Below are 17,301 nucleotides of genomic sequence, written 5' to 3'. Positions count from 1 at the left end.
TAGTCTTTCCTGAAGCTTTAAAATGAACACTACATCAAATATAAAACTGAATCAGATTAGATTTTTGTACATATTTCACAAAAGACTGGGCGAATGATCCAAGTAAATGGCTCCAAGTGTCATTCCCAGATAACTTCTATCTGGTTGAATTGCCTAGTGGAAGACACAATTACATTAACTACAGATAATATTAATCAAACTTACCACAATATCACTACCCTATTGCCATTAATGCTAAGACGTGGGACTAGCATGTTTTACTGAATCCAATGCATAATTTTGAGAAGGTAGCAGCACTAATGTTACACAACCCCATTAGTATTACATTATGTTTCGACAATGTGCTATAATGCTATCGTGCAGGGATTACATACAGTGGAACCTTGAGAAGCACTGGTCTTTGGGGGCTCACAACTTTTTTACCAGTGGCTACACAATCTAACACTATTTGGATGATCTTTCAAATTGCCATCACCAAATTAGCCAGACTGCATTAAAATAAACAGTAATTTAAGCATGTTTAGAACCAGCAAATTTTATGTGTATCTTTTCAGGCACATAGAACTATCTGAGCATGTCAGTGGAAAAAAAGATCACTTTTAATGGACGTATATTGATGGTGTGAACACATCCTGAGTGTTTACATTGCAGCCTGTTTCGCCACTGCTCTCGCGCAATACTGGGCCAATTTCAAAAAATGTTGTTCCCATTAGTCACTTAGACACAAAACCTTTGGAAAACTGGGTTCAGATTAGGGCTGGGCGATGAAATGACCATGTATGACATATCAATATATTTTTAAGCAAGATATAGCTTTTGACAATACCATTAAAATTAATATAGAATCAAGTTGCATCACATAAGTAACCAGTGTGCATCTCTAATCTCTCACACTCTTCCCATAGCTCCACCCCACTCACTTACTCACAAGTTCTCCAGCAGTTCTCTGGGTGTTTCTCAAAGTCAAGGAAGGATCCTTAAATGGCTGAATTTCAATGATGCTATGTCACCAAATTCTGCCTAAGGACTGTTCCATTGTCAGGGATCCATCAAACTCTACGAAGGACTGAGTCCTTCTTTCAGAGAAATTCCAAGGATGCATGTGTGTCCTCAGCGGGTATAAAATCCCCAGAATGCTTGACACATGATTTGCTGGAAGTGAGGGCGGGGCCTCTTCAATGAAATCTGCGGCAGCGGAGCTCAGCAGGACTTTGATAAATATGTCATTTGTTTGGTTAATATCTCAAGGAGTTTTTATCATACAAGTGTGAAAAAAATATTAACAGAAACCTCATCATTTATGCTTTCCAATGTGTCTATTGCTGAAGAATGAGATTTTTAAAATTACGTGATTTAGATAAAACATAAAATCACAATCATTTACAGCAGAGATGGAGCGCTTAGTGTCCACCTCCCCTCCTCCCACCACGATTCACATGATAACAACATGATAATTGCTTTCATTTTGTCAGCTTCAAATTGGTGTATTTTTCAGGGGAAACGTGATGAGAACAGCCACAGTATATCCTGAAGGTCAAAGAATCACTCATTTGTTTTGAAACATATTTCAGAAGATTACACAGCAGTGTCATGTACAGGCAGCGGGTCAGTTGTTTCAAAGCAGCAAGGCTCATTAGATCAGATCCGCTGTTCATGGTTTTGTAGCTGAGTGTGTGGTCATACACACTTAAAATATGGAACACTTAGGAATCACAGTGTGAGTCTGTGTGTGAGTCTACATACTGTAAATTATAATTTAGTACTTTTTTCAGCTGTTGTCTTTACTTCATTACTCCACTTACTCTTAAGTATGATCCAGAAATCTATTCTCCCTAAAAGTCATGTGACTCTGAAAATACTGCTACATTTGTTTAAAATTGTACAACATTAGACAAATCATCACCAAAATCATCACAGTACCCTGAAGCCCCAGTCTGCTGAGGGTTAATGACGTACACCTGGGTACACTCATTAGCCTGTTCCCATGTTGTGTTCACTGAATGCTAGGAAGGACTCTTGCCTTGCCTCTGGAGGATGCTTCCTTGGAAGGACTCATCCTACCAAGGAAGGATCCCTGACTTTGAGAAACATCGTCTGTCTTATGGTGCGTTCCAGGCAACCCGTAACTCGTGTTTTCACAACCTATAACCCGTGAAAGTGCACTGGAACAGCAGTCAAACCCGTAACTTCCCACCCGTGAACTCGTACCAGATCGATGTACTCCCAGTTACACTTTCTGACGTCACACAGCCCTCTAAACCAATTACCTTACTTCTCTAAACAACAATGGCAGCCCTATGGATGCGGTGTTGATGCAGGTGATACATGGTGAGAAATAGACATAAAATAACCCTAATGTTAACGCATTATTGGCAGCCGCTCTAACAGCTGGTTTCCAGTGCAAGAATAATCAATATAAAATACGTTTCCAAACACACAGATAACGTAAAATAAAAAGTATAATAGCATCTGTGACCTATGCGCCGTTTCTCCTCCTCCGTTTCGCTCAAATGAGCAAGGAGCAGGCACCTTTGGCGACAGAAATAATGGGGAAGCACAAACAAACGGTTCGCCATGTTCAACTTTAAACAGGAAGTAACTGGCAGTTTGCCGTAACTTTCCTGGAACGCTACAAAGTCGTAAGTCGTGACTTACGAGTTCAAAAGCCTGCCTGGAACGCACCAGTAGTCTACAGTGCGACATCAGTCTGTATTTTGCATGTGCTACGCTAAATTCAAAACATCCAACATATGTTTGTGGTCAGACAAAGGCAAGGAAATGCAATGCAAAGCAAATTTATTTGTATAGCACATTATTTTCTTTACAGAGAGTGCAAGAAACAACACAGAGATTAACATAATAAGCACATGGACAACAACTCAGTCCTCTGACACTTCTGAATGAACCACATAATTCATACTAGTACTGTGTATTTTTCCAATACTGCAGCAGTCTGCTCTGCACACATGTATAAAAAAAAAAAAAAAAACTCCACTGTGTTGGCAATAACATGATGTTAAACTCTGAACAGGCTGGTGTTTAAAGAGTTCATGTATGACATACTTCAGATTAATTCCCTTTTAAATTAAGCCATAGACCGCAAAATACACCAACAAAGCCAGCTACCTCGCTAGCCTGCTAGCTACTTAACATGCAAGTCAATGGAGCCGCATTAGCTACCGTTAGCATGACCTCAGCTCAATTAGAGATTGGTACGCCCACGTTTTAAGTAGGTGACAATTCAAATAGCTGGCTCACATCTGATGGTGGGTGGCCTTTGTACGGTCTTAAAAATTCTACACATTAGGTAACGGTAAATTTACATTTTGATGTGAAAGCTGTGCTACCAACTGCTCCTTTCGTGAAGTAGTCCGCCACAGAGACAGAGCACAACGCGTCATAATCTGAAAGCCATGCCCCCAAAGGGGAAACGTTTCAGATCTGGGGGCGGAGTCGTGAGATTTGGAAATCCGTATCCAGTCAGATTGGGATCAAAGTGATCCACCCTGCCAATGTTTTGAAATACCCAGATAAAGTCAGCAGGATCACCTTGATCCCTGACTAAGAAAAGGAGGATTTCATTATCCGGATTATTCTGATCCAGATTACAAGTTTTGAAATACTGGGCCCAGGCTCTTATTGCACCTCTGCAAACAGCTCACCTCCAACAGGTAAACGCCTTTTACCTGCCCTGCTGTGTGATGGAAAAACACATGCAGCAAAAATAACAGGTGACATAAGCTGTGGATCAGCTTGCAACTGAACATGTAGCTACTTTGTAGAAAATACCTATAGATATATTTTGTATATCGTCATTCAGCCTGAGAATACCGAGATATGAATTTTTGTCCACGTCGCCCAGCTCTTGTCTGGATAAAAAACAAAAAAAAAAAAAAAAAACGTTTATTTTGTGTGCAAAGAGCCACACAGCAGTTCTTCAGCATAGTAGCGAATGCTTTGCAAAAGGACATGATGTCCTGTAGGCATTTGCATAAATATCAACTGTAACTGTGAAGCCATCACAACTTTTTAAGTCATCTGTCTTTTTATGTTCTTTTCTCATATAGGTCAATATTGATCCTATTGTAGTATAAATTAGATAATAATAATCTCTTCTGATCTTAAAGAATTGCTTAATCTTAAGAATTGCTATTAGAACCTGAAAATGAGCAACGCAGAATTAATTTAAATAAATCAGTGACAAATAAAAAATAGCACTGTGTTAGCAGGAGTTTCACTACTCATTTCTAGGGATGTGTCTAACTGGTGGTATTTCAGATTGTAATTGCTTGCATTCATGCTTTATTGGATGATGATGCTTTAGGTAATAAACTCAGCTTGTGTCTTTGTTGGCACAGGTTAATAATACACATCACTAGTCTGTTCCTGTTTGGAACTGGCTCATCCTCTTTGTGTCTAAACAGGGCTTTAAAGAACAGGTTAGGTGCCCATATGAACACTGAAACAGTTTTTTCTTCTTCCTCTTGTGTAATCATTCCTCCTGCTCATACTGCCCATTAAAAGATTCTTTCCTAAAGCGATTTCAGTGTCAGTTAAATCCACAATCCTCTAAAGTTTATCTGAGGTTAAATATATATGTTTATAATACAAAATTGTCTATTTTTGTTCTTCAACTGCAGCTTAACAATAGCCCCTTTTACACTGCCAGATTTTCCGCAAATGTTGGGCCGTTTTGCCGGCAAGCTGCGAGTGTTTAGACACACAAAGCCGGATTGGCGAGTTGATCCAAGGTGCCCAATTTTCTGCCTCGTAGGGTAGTCATATTGGCAGAACCCTTTTAGTTTAAACAGACCGACGTGGCCTTCCGCAACGGGAGGGGCTGCTGATGACTTGTGGGAGGAGCTGTTGATGACGCCGCAAGTGCGAGCCACTGGCAGTGGAGAAACAGGAAACAGCTGATAGCAGGAATTTGCGAGCAGCTAATAGCAAGAGGGAAACGCAAACCTGACAGACACTGTAAAGATAAGCAACTGGGGAGACAAGGAATTGCGCAGCCTCCTTGCCCTTGCAAACGAAGAGGCCATTAACCGTCAGATGACAGGAACGGTGAGGAACGGGCCGACTTACGAGAGAATCGCCAAAGAACTGACTAGCCGCGACTTCCCTCCCACGTCACTGTTTACGTCACACGCTGAGCTACACATTTTGTTACTTGCTCACACCCCCATTGCCCCGAAAAAGGCGTATTCTGCATAAACAAAAGTAGGTAGGGGGTATTTTGCCGCACTCCCCGGTTTTGTTTTTATACTGCCAACTAGTCCATACCCATTGAGTGCACAGTTGCCCACGTACAGTTTCACATGTTTGGGTCAGGTCATAGGAAATTGCAGATTAAATAGTCAACTGAACCCATTAAGAAGAGCAATGTATTCAGACAGAGTTTTTGTGAATTTGATAGTACGATTGCAGCCACAGCAATCTGTCGCATTTTAGCCATTTTTCTGTTGTTATAGCGCCACCCAGTTGTCAATTAGAGTTAAATTTCTCCAGTCACCTTGAGGCGTCCTGTTCTACATATCTACCAAGTTTAGTAAAAATCGATATGGCGGTTAGGCCTAGATAAGAAATTAGCTCTCTAGCACCCCCATTTTGTTTGATCGGGTCAATAATGGAGGGGTCCCCTCAGATTATGTGTGGTCATATGCCTACAAAGTTGCGTGGTGATCGGTGAAACCCTTGAAATGTTATACACCTTCATGTGATGAGCCACGCCCTCGGCAATATTCATTGCCTTACAGAAGCTCAGTTTTAGTAAGTTTTCCAACTTCTGTCAAGAGGGAATTTTAGATATTGGTCCCTAGATTATGTTCACCGAGTTTCATGCAGATCGGTCAAACTTCCTAGGAAGAGATCGATTTTAAGTGGGTTTTTTTCTATTCTAAATTCTAAATGGCGGAAAGTCTACATATCTCTGTGCAAAGTTTCATGTCTCTACGACATACGGGGCATGAGATATGCCCATTCAAAGTTTGCAATTTCAATCGGTTGCTATAGCGCCCCCCTTTGGCCAATTGATGTAATATTGCTTCATTCCCATCCTCCCATTACCCTCTACCACTGTGCCAAATTTCACATGGATTGACCAAGTCAGTGAGGAGAAAAACGTGGAACAGACACACAGACACACACAGAGACACACCCACAGACAGTTTTCGTCGTTATATAGTAAGAAGATGCTGATAAAAGACTGATTAGGCTTTCCTGCAAATTTGCACAATTCCTATCTAAAAAGGGTTAATGAAACACCGCCTATAAAAACACAAAAAAGGGGATTTTAGGGACACTTTTTTTTTTAAGACAGATTACCAAAGCTCAACATTAGTTAAAGCTAAACTTGGAATGTACTGTATTTTCACAAGAATGAGGAATATGGATTGATTATTGATTGACTATGGGTTGATTCCAGTAAGCAAAACCTGTTTCAGTGTTCATATTGGCACCTGACTATTGTTTTAGGATAGACATAAAAAACTGTTAAACTATTCTTTCAGTAGCTGAAGTATACTCCACATCATTGTCTTGTTGTTGTTTTTTTTATCAACACAGCTCTTTATGTTTGAGGTTGTTGTGAGAGTTGATCTGTAGCTATCTGTACCAACAAAAAATCCTTAGTGCACTCTTCTGTCCCATTTAACTGTCTGACTAGCAAAACAATATCTTGTGTTCGGTTCAGCTCAGTCAACCAAACCTGCTTTATCTATTTTGGGTGGTGGGCTGTCTCTTTAAAGTAAAAAAGACTGCCATATGGTTAGAAATAGCTTTCTTTTTGCATTGTTATTGGGTTATTAGTACAATATCAAGCAATGCAACCTATCAACAGTATATCAGTTTCTAATTTTTTAGTCCTCATCCCTTTGTTTTTACAGCTGCCAACAAATATGAAAATATATTTGTGTTTGCTTAACTAATTGGCTTTGACTTGTCTTTGACTGTGCTGGGGAGCTTCTGGTACTTTCTCAAGGATACATGTAATAAGCTAAACACCACTTTGAAAAGCCTCTTGCTGCATACACAATCAAAGCAATCAACCAGACAAAATATATGTTACATGTGGACTGAAAACAAAACTGCTGTGGTGGTTGAAAGGTCCAGACAGACACACAGCACCTTACCTGACGTTTTCGTGTCTGTACATGTACATGGTGTTGAACTGCTGCATCTCTTTCTGGCTTGGCTCTTTCTTCATGTCCTGAAGCATCTCATCAGCTATGTGCTTTGGAAGAATGGAGAGTAGCAGCCGTTCCTGTAGAGGACAGAGACAGACACACAGAGGATGTCATACACAGCTACTGAAAACTAGAATCATCACCTGGCAGTTTTATGCCTCTGCGCACCAGTCAAGTTTCTCTTCTGTGAAAACATGGATGCTTCACACACATCTTTCCCCTGGCAGAGCAGAAGATCTATACAATCAGCACAGTTTCAAGGTGGACACCCAAGACTAGTGTCACCAATTTAATATGTGACCAAATGTCTCCCCCTCTGTTCCTGAGATATGACATTGAGTAATGGCCAGAGAAGTGTTTGGGTTTTTCTTTTAGACATTTGTGTGATGTTTTGTCATAATTAGCGTAAGAATTTTTGAGTTATGGCTAAAAACATGTTTTGTGGGGTCACACTGACCATGACTTTTGACCTTCGACCACCAGTTTATTCTTCAGTCCAAGTGGACATTTGTGTCAAATTTGAAGAAATTCCCTCAAGGTGTTCTTGAGATATCGCGTCACAAGAATGAGACAGATGCAAGGTCACACTGATCTAGACCTTTGACCACCAAAATCTAATCAGTTCATCCTTGAGTCCAAGTAGACAGTTTTGCCAAATTAAAAGTAATTCTCTTAAGGTGTTTTTGAGATATCGTGTACACAAGAATGAGACAGTCCATGTTTGAGTCCAAGAGGATGTTTGTGCCACATTTGAAGAAGTTCCCTTTTGAGATATCACATTCAGGGATGGACGGACCGACAGATGGACGGACAACCTGAAAACATTATGCCTATAGCTCCAGCTATCACCGGCGCAAATGCAAAAAAAAAAACAGGGACCATACTTCTATCAAAAATCTAATTTGTCCTGTCAGTATCACTAATAGGATGAACATGATAGTTTGATTGACTATTATAGATATTAGGCTTTGCTGGCATAATGGTATTACAGTATACCAGGATATTTAGAAATCCTGATGGCCTGATTTTCAATACCATTAAAAGTACAGTAACTCCTCTTTTTGCCAAACTCATTGTGTGTAGTGCATATCATGCGAGACCAGAGGTCAGTCTGTACTGGTGTGACAAGTAGCAGAGCTGAGAAACATGGTGACTGCTAGTGGTGGGTATAACATAACAGGACTGTAAAAAGCAAGCCAGCAGCATCTGAGAGTTTGTTTGCTTTATTAAGATTAGCTTTTGCATAGCAGAAGCTATTCTTCCTGGGGTCTTCATAATTCTTCACGCGACAATACAAAGCACACACACATATCACAAATACAAGACAGTACACACATCTAAACAAAAACACAACAAAACAATAGAAAAGCACACAATACAAGCTCCAATACTGAATCATCACATCCAGTGAATGTTGTCGTCACACTACAAAAAGCCCTGACCCTTAATGAGAAATACTAATCCTTTGATAGGAACCTTTCAAATTCACCTCCATGTCCACAAGCAGATATGCATACAGAGACCATATCAGTTATCATACACTATCAACAACAACATCTCTTTTCATATCATCTATTCAAAACAATCAGCACAATCGGAAAAAACTATCAATTACTAAAGTTCTTTGTTAAATAATATTCTTTAAGTTTAATTTTAAAGCTATGAATATTTTCCTGTTTTGTTATGGAAATTGGGAGTGAATTCCACTCTTTCATAGCTCTATACATTACTGTACGTTGTACAGATGTCTTTGATTTGGCTAAGGTAAAACAACCATGACCAGCATACCTCGTTGAATAATTGTGTGTCTCTGAACTAAAGGATAACTTTTTGTAGAAAATAAGTGGAATCTTAGTTGTGATTACATTTCTTATAAAAACCATTAACAAATACAATAATCTATTTTTTACATCAAGCCAAGACAGACACTCATGCATTTTTATGACATTTGTCCTGAACCCACAGGACAGAGCAACACGTGCTGCTTTATTTTGAACTAGTTGCAGTTTTCTGATATTTCCTAGTGATGCATTGGACCAAACCACAGCACAATCATTTAAATGGGACAAAAACAAAGCTTGAATTACCTGTTTAATAGTTTGTTGTGTTAAATATTTTGCACATCTTCTGATCACTGACAAAATATTACCCATTTTTGCTACTGATCTCTGTATTTGTTTTTCCCATGATAGTTTATTATCAATAATAACTCCCAATAATTTACTTTCATCAACCTGTTTAATTAACACGTTTTGTATATTAAGATCAAGACTTGGAATTGAGTGCAGAGAATGATTTGTTCCAATTACCATACTAGTTGTCTTAGACACATTTACAATAAGTTTATTACCATTAATCCAATCTAAGACCAACTTCATTTCTTGACTTAGGTTAGTATTTGAATCACCAATTGTTGTTTCAGCTAAATAGATTGTTGAATTGTCCGCATACATTGAAATATGATCCCTTTTCAATACTAAAGGAAAATAATTTGTAAAAATAGAATACAGGTCCAAGGCAACTTCCTTGAGGCACTCCCTGCTTCACATGTTTAACATCTGGCTGACTTCCATTAAAGTAAACTATCTGTTTTCCTTCACTAAGGTAACTATTAACCCATAATAAAGCAGCAGAAGAAAACCCATAACATTTTAATTTTTCCAATAACAAATCATAATCCAAGATATCAAAAGCTACAGAAAAATCCAGTAAAACAACTCCAATAATTTTCCTCTGTTCAATTTCCTTGTACCAATCATCTACCATTTGAGTTAAAGCAGTAGCTGTTGAGAATTTTTCTCTGTATGCATGTTGGAAATCAGTGAATAAATTATTATTGGAAAAATAGAGCTGAATTTGTTCATACACAATGTGCTCCATAATCTTACTCAAAATTGGTAATAAACTTAGCGGTCTACTGTTAGATTCAGAAAACTGCAACTTTTTGTTTTTATGAATAGGCAATATCTTCGCTATTTTCCATAATTGTGGACATTTATTTTAATTAAATCATTGATTAATAATATGTGTTACCAGTGGCGCTATAACTGAAGCAATAGGCTTAAGCAGCCTTCCGTCAAGACCATCAACCCCTGGTGGCTTATTTTTGCATGTCGTTAACATTAATTCAATTTTCGATACACTGACATTTTTAAATTCAAAGATACAATCTTTCCCCTGCATAATCTGATCTATTATTCTCACTGATAAATCTGCATTCTTTTGCTGTACCGTATTTTTAAACTTATCTATCTTACTTATAAAGTAATTATTTAAATGATTTGCTATGTCTTTGGGTGTAGTTAAAAACTCTTCCCCAGTTTCTAGAAAAGATGGTGTTGACTTATTATTTCCTTTTAATAAATGATTCGACGTGCTCCATAATCGTTTACTATCAAGTTTAACTTCATGAATAATATTTACATAATACTGTTTTTTCTTCTTCCTGTTTAATTTAGTGACAAAATTTCTTAATTTTCAATAAACTTGCCAGTCTGATTTTAGACCAGATGAAATAGCCATGGATTTTGCCTGATCTCTTTCAATCATATGTTCTTTAAGTTCTCTGTCCAACCATGGAGAATTAACATTTCTGACTGTAAATTTCTGTAATGGTGCATGATTATCTACAATATTCATTAAGGTTTCATTGAAAGCTTGAAATGCTTCTTCCGGATCATCTTGTAAAAACACATTTGACCAGTTGGCATGGGTTACTTCTCTCACATATTTATCATGATCAAAGTTCTTAAATGTTCTTTTTTTAATTATCTTTGAACCTGCTTTTTGAACTTTTGTTTTCCTTACGAATGCAATGAGATTGTGATCTGTACATCCTATAGGCAGCGATATGGATTTGGAACAGACTTCAGGAGTGTTCAAATAAATATGATCAATACAAGTCGCCACGCTCTTGTCATTATTTTTCAAACAAATTCTTGCTGGCTTATTAACAACTTGTGATAATCCAGAAGCTGCACAGGTATTCATTAGTTTCTTTTTCATTGGACAAGAAGAAGAATTCCAGTCTATGTTTATATCAACCATAAAATATAGTTCATGATTAGTAGTGCAAACATTATCTAACATATGACAGATATTATCTACTGTAGATATTCAAAATTAGCACTGGGAGGTCGATAACCACATCCTATCAGAATAGGCTTGAGATGTTTCAAATAAATAATAAATAATAATAATACATTTTATTTATAATGCCCTTTTCATCAAAAGATCTCAAAGTGCTACAGGTTAAAAACAAAGAAAGATAAAAAAAAAAAAAAAAAAGGAATAGAAGGGAAAAAAACAAGATGAGCAGTTTTAAACAAAAACATCTAAGGGGGACCAAAAGCTTTGCTAAAAAAAAATGTCTTAAGACCTTTTTTAAAACAGTCAGTGGACTGTGGTGTAAATACACCTGTGACCAAAGAACTTCAAATATCAGATGACATTAAATCATACCTAATTTTGACAGGTAAGTAACATTGAACATAACATGCTATTCCTCCTCCATTAGCATTTCTATCTCTCCTAAAAATATTAAACCCACGTATCATCAAGGATGCACCTTCGAAAGTGGAATCCAAATGAGTCTCTGATACTGCCAGTATGTGAAAATTATTTGATAATAATATATCTTCCACTTCAGTTAATTTGTTCCTGATACTACATATTTATATGGGCCATTCTAAGACCTTTCTTTGGTAATTTATGTGACATCAAATAAAATTTGCTTTACTTTTAGTCTCATTTTGATGAATACAGATTTGGAGCAACATAAATTACACTTAATAAGATTGTTACGTATACAAACACATATTAACACAAATTTACACATAATTCGCTGTATTGCCATAATGACTGTCATGATCAGAATGCTCCGTGAGTACGCCAAAACTCCGTTATTAACATCTTTTAATAAGCTTGGCCATAATCTAATTATTTTCTGTACCCGGAAAAATCCCTGATATCATAATTCAAAAAGGAGAAAGAAAAAGACAGAAATCTAATGCTCTGTTCAAATAAGCTATATGAAAAGGCAAGCTTGCAGTTTCATTTTAATCCACATAACCTTTTCAATAAAAATAAAAAAGGTACTAGGCTTTTCAATCAGAGGCATTGCCATTCAAACTTAGCTTTCAATTCATAATACAATATTTCAGTGGTTCAATTCAAGTCAATATATTACATAACTTAATTCGGAGAGGATAAATCCATTCATTTACATCTCACTGAGACAGTTTCATTATTCAAACATGCTTCATTTTTAGCCAGTCACTCGCGCACCTTTCACTGACTTACTGACATCTTTTGCACAGCGGCAATCTTTGTCTATCGTCCTCGCAAGAGGTCTGTCTATGATTTTGTGCCCTCCTCGAGCCATGCCCACCTCCATTTATTTTTCACCCCTCTCTCCAGTTCTGCTGTATTAACACCGGGTTTAATATATTTTGCTTCCATCTCTCTGCCCTGCTCTACTCTACTTCAACGCTACTTAGCTCTCTCTCTACTATACCGGTAGACTACCGCATCCACCTGTTGCACAAAATGCACATGGCATTGTTTCCCCTAGGATGGAGTTGTAGCAGCGGAGGTGAAGTACATGCATGAAAAATAATTTTCACATGCGTGAAACTTTTTTGTATGCTTGCAAAGCACAGCCTGCTGGGATGTTTCTATGTATCTACTGGCACCAGAAGGGCTCTTTAGGACTAAGTACATACAGTACATTTGTGCACAGTAATGACCAGGTGAAATGTCTGTCTAGCTTACATATGAGGTGTCTCAAGATTTAGGAAAATACAATTTTATTGAACATAATAAAAGTAAAAAGTCACTTGACATGATGCTGTTTTGTGCTATGACCAGAGTTGGGTAAGGGTTACTTTAAAAGTAATCAAAGTACTTTACTGCATTACTTTTTTAAAAAGTAACCAGTTACTTTACTGCGTTACTTCCTGAGTAAAGTAACTCAAGTACTTTCAAAGTACTTCCAACGTTACTCCCTGAGAAAAGTCATTTTAAAGTACCTTTGAGTATTCTACATTTCCTATTGGGCAATGGACCACAGGGCGCTTAGCCTACATTTTTTTGTCTCCTAAATTAAAGTTATGGACCACTTGCCCTTCACTGAGATCCAATTCTCCCATCACAGCCGTCACTTTGACCAGTAGAAACACAGAACAATCTGCTGTCGTAGACAACTGTATGACAACAACACCCCAGCGTTTTTAATATTTCCTCTAGGGATGTTACCACACAGAGTAAAAGGGGGAAATGATAGTGTGAAACAGCAGAGGCACTTTATCAACCCGGTGAGTAACGTTACTGTCATTAGCATCAAGCTAGCAAACAATGTTACGTCCTCACGGTCGGACATAAAGTAATAACATTAACAAATAGTGGCGGGGCTTTTACTCACCACAACCGCAGAGACTACCAGCTTCATTTGAAGCAGACTACATTATAGACGGTCCGTTATTGATTAATCCCTCTGTGTTTTTATATATTTACTTTTTATCCGCTCCCATTGTCTTTATAAAGTTAACACATTGTGTCGTCATTTCAATCTCACAACACTTCCTGATTTTCCTTAAATTAAAAGCCCCTTACAACTTCGGCTGAGAGAATCCCTCCATTTCCTGAATAGGCTTTTATTGTGAAACATTTGTATGAAGTTGGTGTTGAGGACACAGTAGCTCGAATGTCTACGTACGGTACTTCAAATCAAGCTCCTGCCATCTGCTGATGCTTTTAGGTGACTACAAAAACATTTCCACTGGCACATGAACAGACACAGTGACTCAAATAATAGTAAAAGTAATAAAAATAGGACAAGAATAACCCGATGACATCACACACGTCATGAAAGACAACCGGGGATAATTGGTGAGTACCATCGTGTAGTGTGTTATGTCTGTCGGCCAAGTCACGGCACTATTTTATGACTCCACAATCGTGTAACGTGACATAGTGACTTTCAGAACGGGCAGAAAAGTGTGTACCAGGCATAATGCAAGTCCTCCTGAGTCTGACCTGTCTGTCAGCAAGTCCTCCTCCACCTTTTTTTAGACTCCACTGTAGACAATGGCAGCATTTCTTCTACCACGTAGCGAGCCACAAGCTTCGTGGCTTCTTTCGGACTGATAGGTTTAACTTTATCACCGTTATTAGAACCAAAAGACAGCCGTTGCTGTTTCGGAGCTGAAGGACCTGCGTTCTAAAAGTAACGGAAGTAACTGATGGCTTGTAGAAAATGTACTCAAGTGTTTGATTACTCAAACAGCAAACTAACGCGTTAGGTTACTCGTTACTGCAAAAACTAATCAAAGTACTCTATATCCAACTCTGGCTATGACCTATTTAAGTGCTGGAAGTTATTTACGTGACAACGCCTGAACATAACACAAGCTCAGCACCAATGAGTGCCGTGCTACGCTGCTGTGCAAGCATTGTGTTTGTCTGCGCATAACAGCTGTCCTTTGATGGTTATTTACACACTGTCCATAACAATAACTTTGTCAGCTAACAAACTGCGCCGGGCTCAGGTCAGGTTTGGTCAGGAATATGTGGCCCGAGCCGCGCTCTAGCATGCTCACCTGTGTGTGTGGCGGCACTCCGCCGTGTGCGATACAGAGAGCAGAGGAGAATTGTTAACGTGTGTCCATGTAGAGACAGAAATGACATGACATTTCATGATAAATAGTATATTGTTATGTTATTATATGAAGCGTCCGTCGCGCAAATTAATATAACATTAGTTTAAAAAGAGATAAGACGGAACCCTCTCCTCTCAACAAGTGTGTAAATTGACCTGGATATGAAGCGTCCGTAGTGCCAAACAATAACAGTTAGAGCGCTAAGACGGAAAAATAAAAATAATCAGCAGCGGCCAAATTTCAGCAGCGGCGGTGCATTGCATATAGGGGAAAGACTGCACGGCATGCTGTTTTCTCTCAGTGTCCGATAGCTGGCAGTCAAGCTAACACAAGCTAATCATTCAAACGCAGTTCAATTGTCCATTTCTGTTGCACATTCACCCACACTCACTTGGAAATCAGGCTGTACGGACACCTAAACAACATGTGCTTGGAAGTAGTGTGTGTTGAAACTCTGTCCATGTGTGTGTGTGTGTGTGTGTGTGTGTGTGTGTGTGTGTGTGTACATGCTGTTTTTAGACCCTCCCCACTCAGCTCTTATTGGCCAGCTGAGTTTGATAACACTATACTATTGGTGGAACTACCCATGTGCTTCGGTGAAAATCAGAAGATGAGTCGTTAAATGCTAACTTATGCCAAGTTGTTGCCGAAAAAAATTAAAATGTGTGTAATGCGAGGGGCAGGTGATCGTGGAAGATTTCAAAAACAGCGTGCGGAAAATGGCAGAGGGAGAGCGAGAGAGGTTGGTCTGTGTGTGTGTGTGTGTGTGTGTGTGTGTGTGTGTGTGTGTGTGTGTGCGCACGTGTCTGTCTGTGTGTGTGAGTGCGTGTGTGTATGTGCGCGCATTGGGGCCGAACTCCGCCGTGCGCGATACAGAGAGCAGAGGAGAATTTTAAATGCACATGTAGAGACAGAAATGACATGCCGTCGTGTAAATAATATAAGTCATCACGTGTGCCGCATAATCGTTTGCATAATCGTGATTTCAATTTTGATCAAAATAATCAGGATTATTTTTCCCATAATCGAGCAGCCCTAGTGGAGATTTTTGTGGTTGGCTTTGGACAGTGGTGGCATGTGGCTGCAAGTTACTTATCAGGATGAGGAAATCAACTCAACAGTCTGTTAACTCTCCATCTGTCGAATTCTGCTAGCTAGCCAGGTTGATGCTTTCAAATGTAAACATCAGTAAACATCCAGGAGAATATGGGCACCAGATGAACTAGCATCTTGCTAGCCACTGTAATGGCATTGAAAAATAAACTGGACGACCTCCGTGCTGCATCAGTTTCCAGCAGAATATCAGGAACTTTAATATCCTTTGATTCACTGAAACAAAAAAAGGAGGCTCTCTTTTTATATGTCAATCTGATAGAGCAGAGGACTCTGAGAGACAAAGAGAGGAGGCATGTGTTATACAGTAAATAAGGACTGGTGTGACAGATGGAATGTGAGGTGCTGTCCTGTTCCTGCTGTTGATCTTGCTAAATGCTGTTCCAAAGCGACTGCAGAGCGCAAACTGCTGCTAAGTTAGGGGGCAATCACACAGAAATGAGACGCTAGAAACGCAACGCCAGTAAAACCATTGTTTTCCTATGATACGGCGCGTCTGACCGGGGTTCAAGCATCTTTTTAGACAGGCGTTTTTCCGGCGTCTTTTTAGACGCACGTTTTTGTAGACGCTGAAAAGTTAAAATATTTTCAACCTTTTGAGCATCAGACGCCAGTAGCACCATTCGTCATTGTCGTCATTGGCCCAGGCAGCCAATCAAATCCTCCTTCCTGTTTTGTTGTGGCAGTTACGGCAGTTTGGTCAGTTACAGCAGTTTACGGCAGTTACGAGTAGGGATGTCCCGATCCATCTTTTTCCACTTCCGATCCGATACCAATATTACAGCCTTGAGTTTTGGCCGATACCGATCCGATCCTACCGATCCGATCCAAGCGCGTATTATACATATTCACTTATTTTGTTGTCAGTCATGTTAGAAAAGTTTTGATCAAGCGATATTACTCTAACAAGAACAACTACTTAATCGGGTTAGTTAGAATGATCCACAACAGTTGGTATGAGAAACTGACCTGTTTATTGTTAACAGGGTTAAATAAACAAACTTTAAACTTGAACATTAAATAAAAAATATAGCTGGTTTGCTTCGGCTGCTTTGGCCCCTTAACAAATAGAAAATAAATCAACACAAGAAATCTTTAAAATGTCTAATATTGAAATTAAAATAGCAGCAAGACTCCACACACTTGTGCTTTGGCCCCCTAATAAATAAAAAAAAGATTAACACCACAAGACATTGTTGACATTTAACATTTGTTGACATTTGCAGCCTTTCTTTTTCAGTTATTTTAGCAGTGTCAGTGCCAGCCTGGTGCTGCTGTTTCCTGGGACCAACAGAGGGGACAAAAAACCACACACAATATTGTACAACTGTTTAAACAAGCAA

General features: G+C 38.8%; 1 protein-coding gene across 4 annotated transcripts in view; it reads right to left on the bottom strand.

Moving 5' to 3' along the window:
• The window catches only part of adcy3a (adenylate cyclase 3a), a 129,801-nt gene that overhangs the window by 97,461 nt on the left and 15,039 nt on the right, over positions 1-17,301 (bottom strand). For all 4 annotated transcript variants that reach the window (XM_050045771.1, XM_050045769.1, XM_050045770.1 and 1 more), the window contains one exon: positions 7,134-7,264. In XM_050045771.1, the coding sequence (XP_049901728.1) occupies positions 7,134-7,264 (131 nt within the window). The remainder of the gene's footprint in view (positions 1-7,133; positions 7,265-17,301) is intronic.

The sequence above is a fragment of the Epinephelus moara genome, chromosome 6, assembly GCF_006386435.1.
Source record: "Epinephelus moara isolate mb chromosome 6, YSFRI_EMoa_1.0, whole genome shotgun sequence".
Lineage (NCBI taxonomy): Eukaryota > Metazoa > Chordata > Actinopteri > Perciformes > Serranidae > Epinephelus > Epinephelus moara.
Note: the sequence above shows the minus strand (reverse complement) of the source record. Positions and strands in the feature narration are given on the sequence as shown.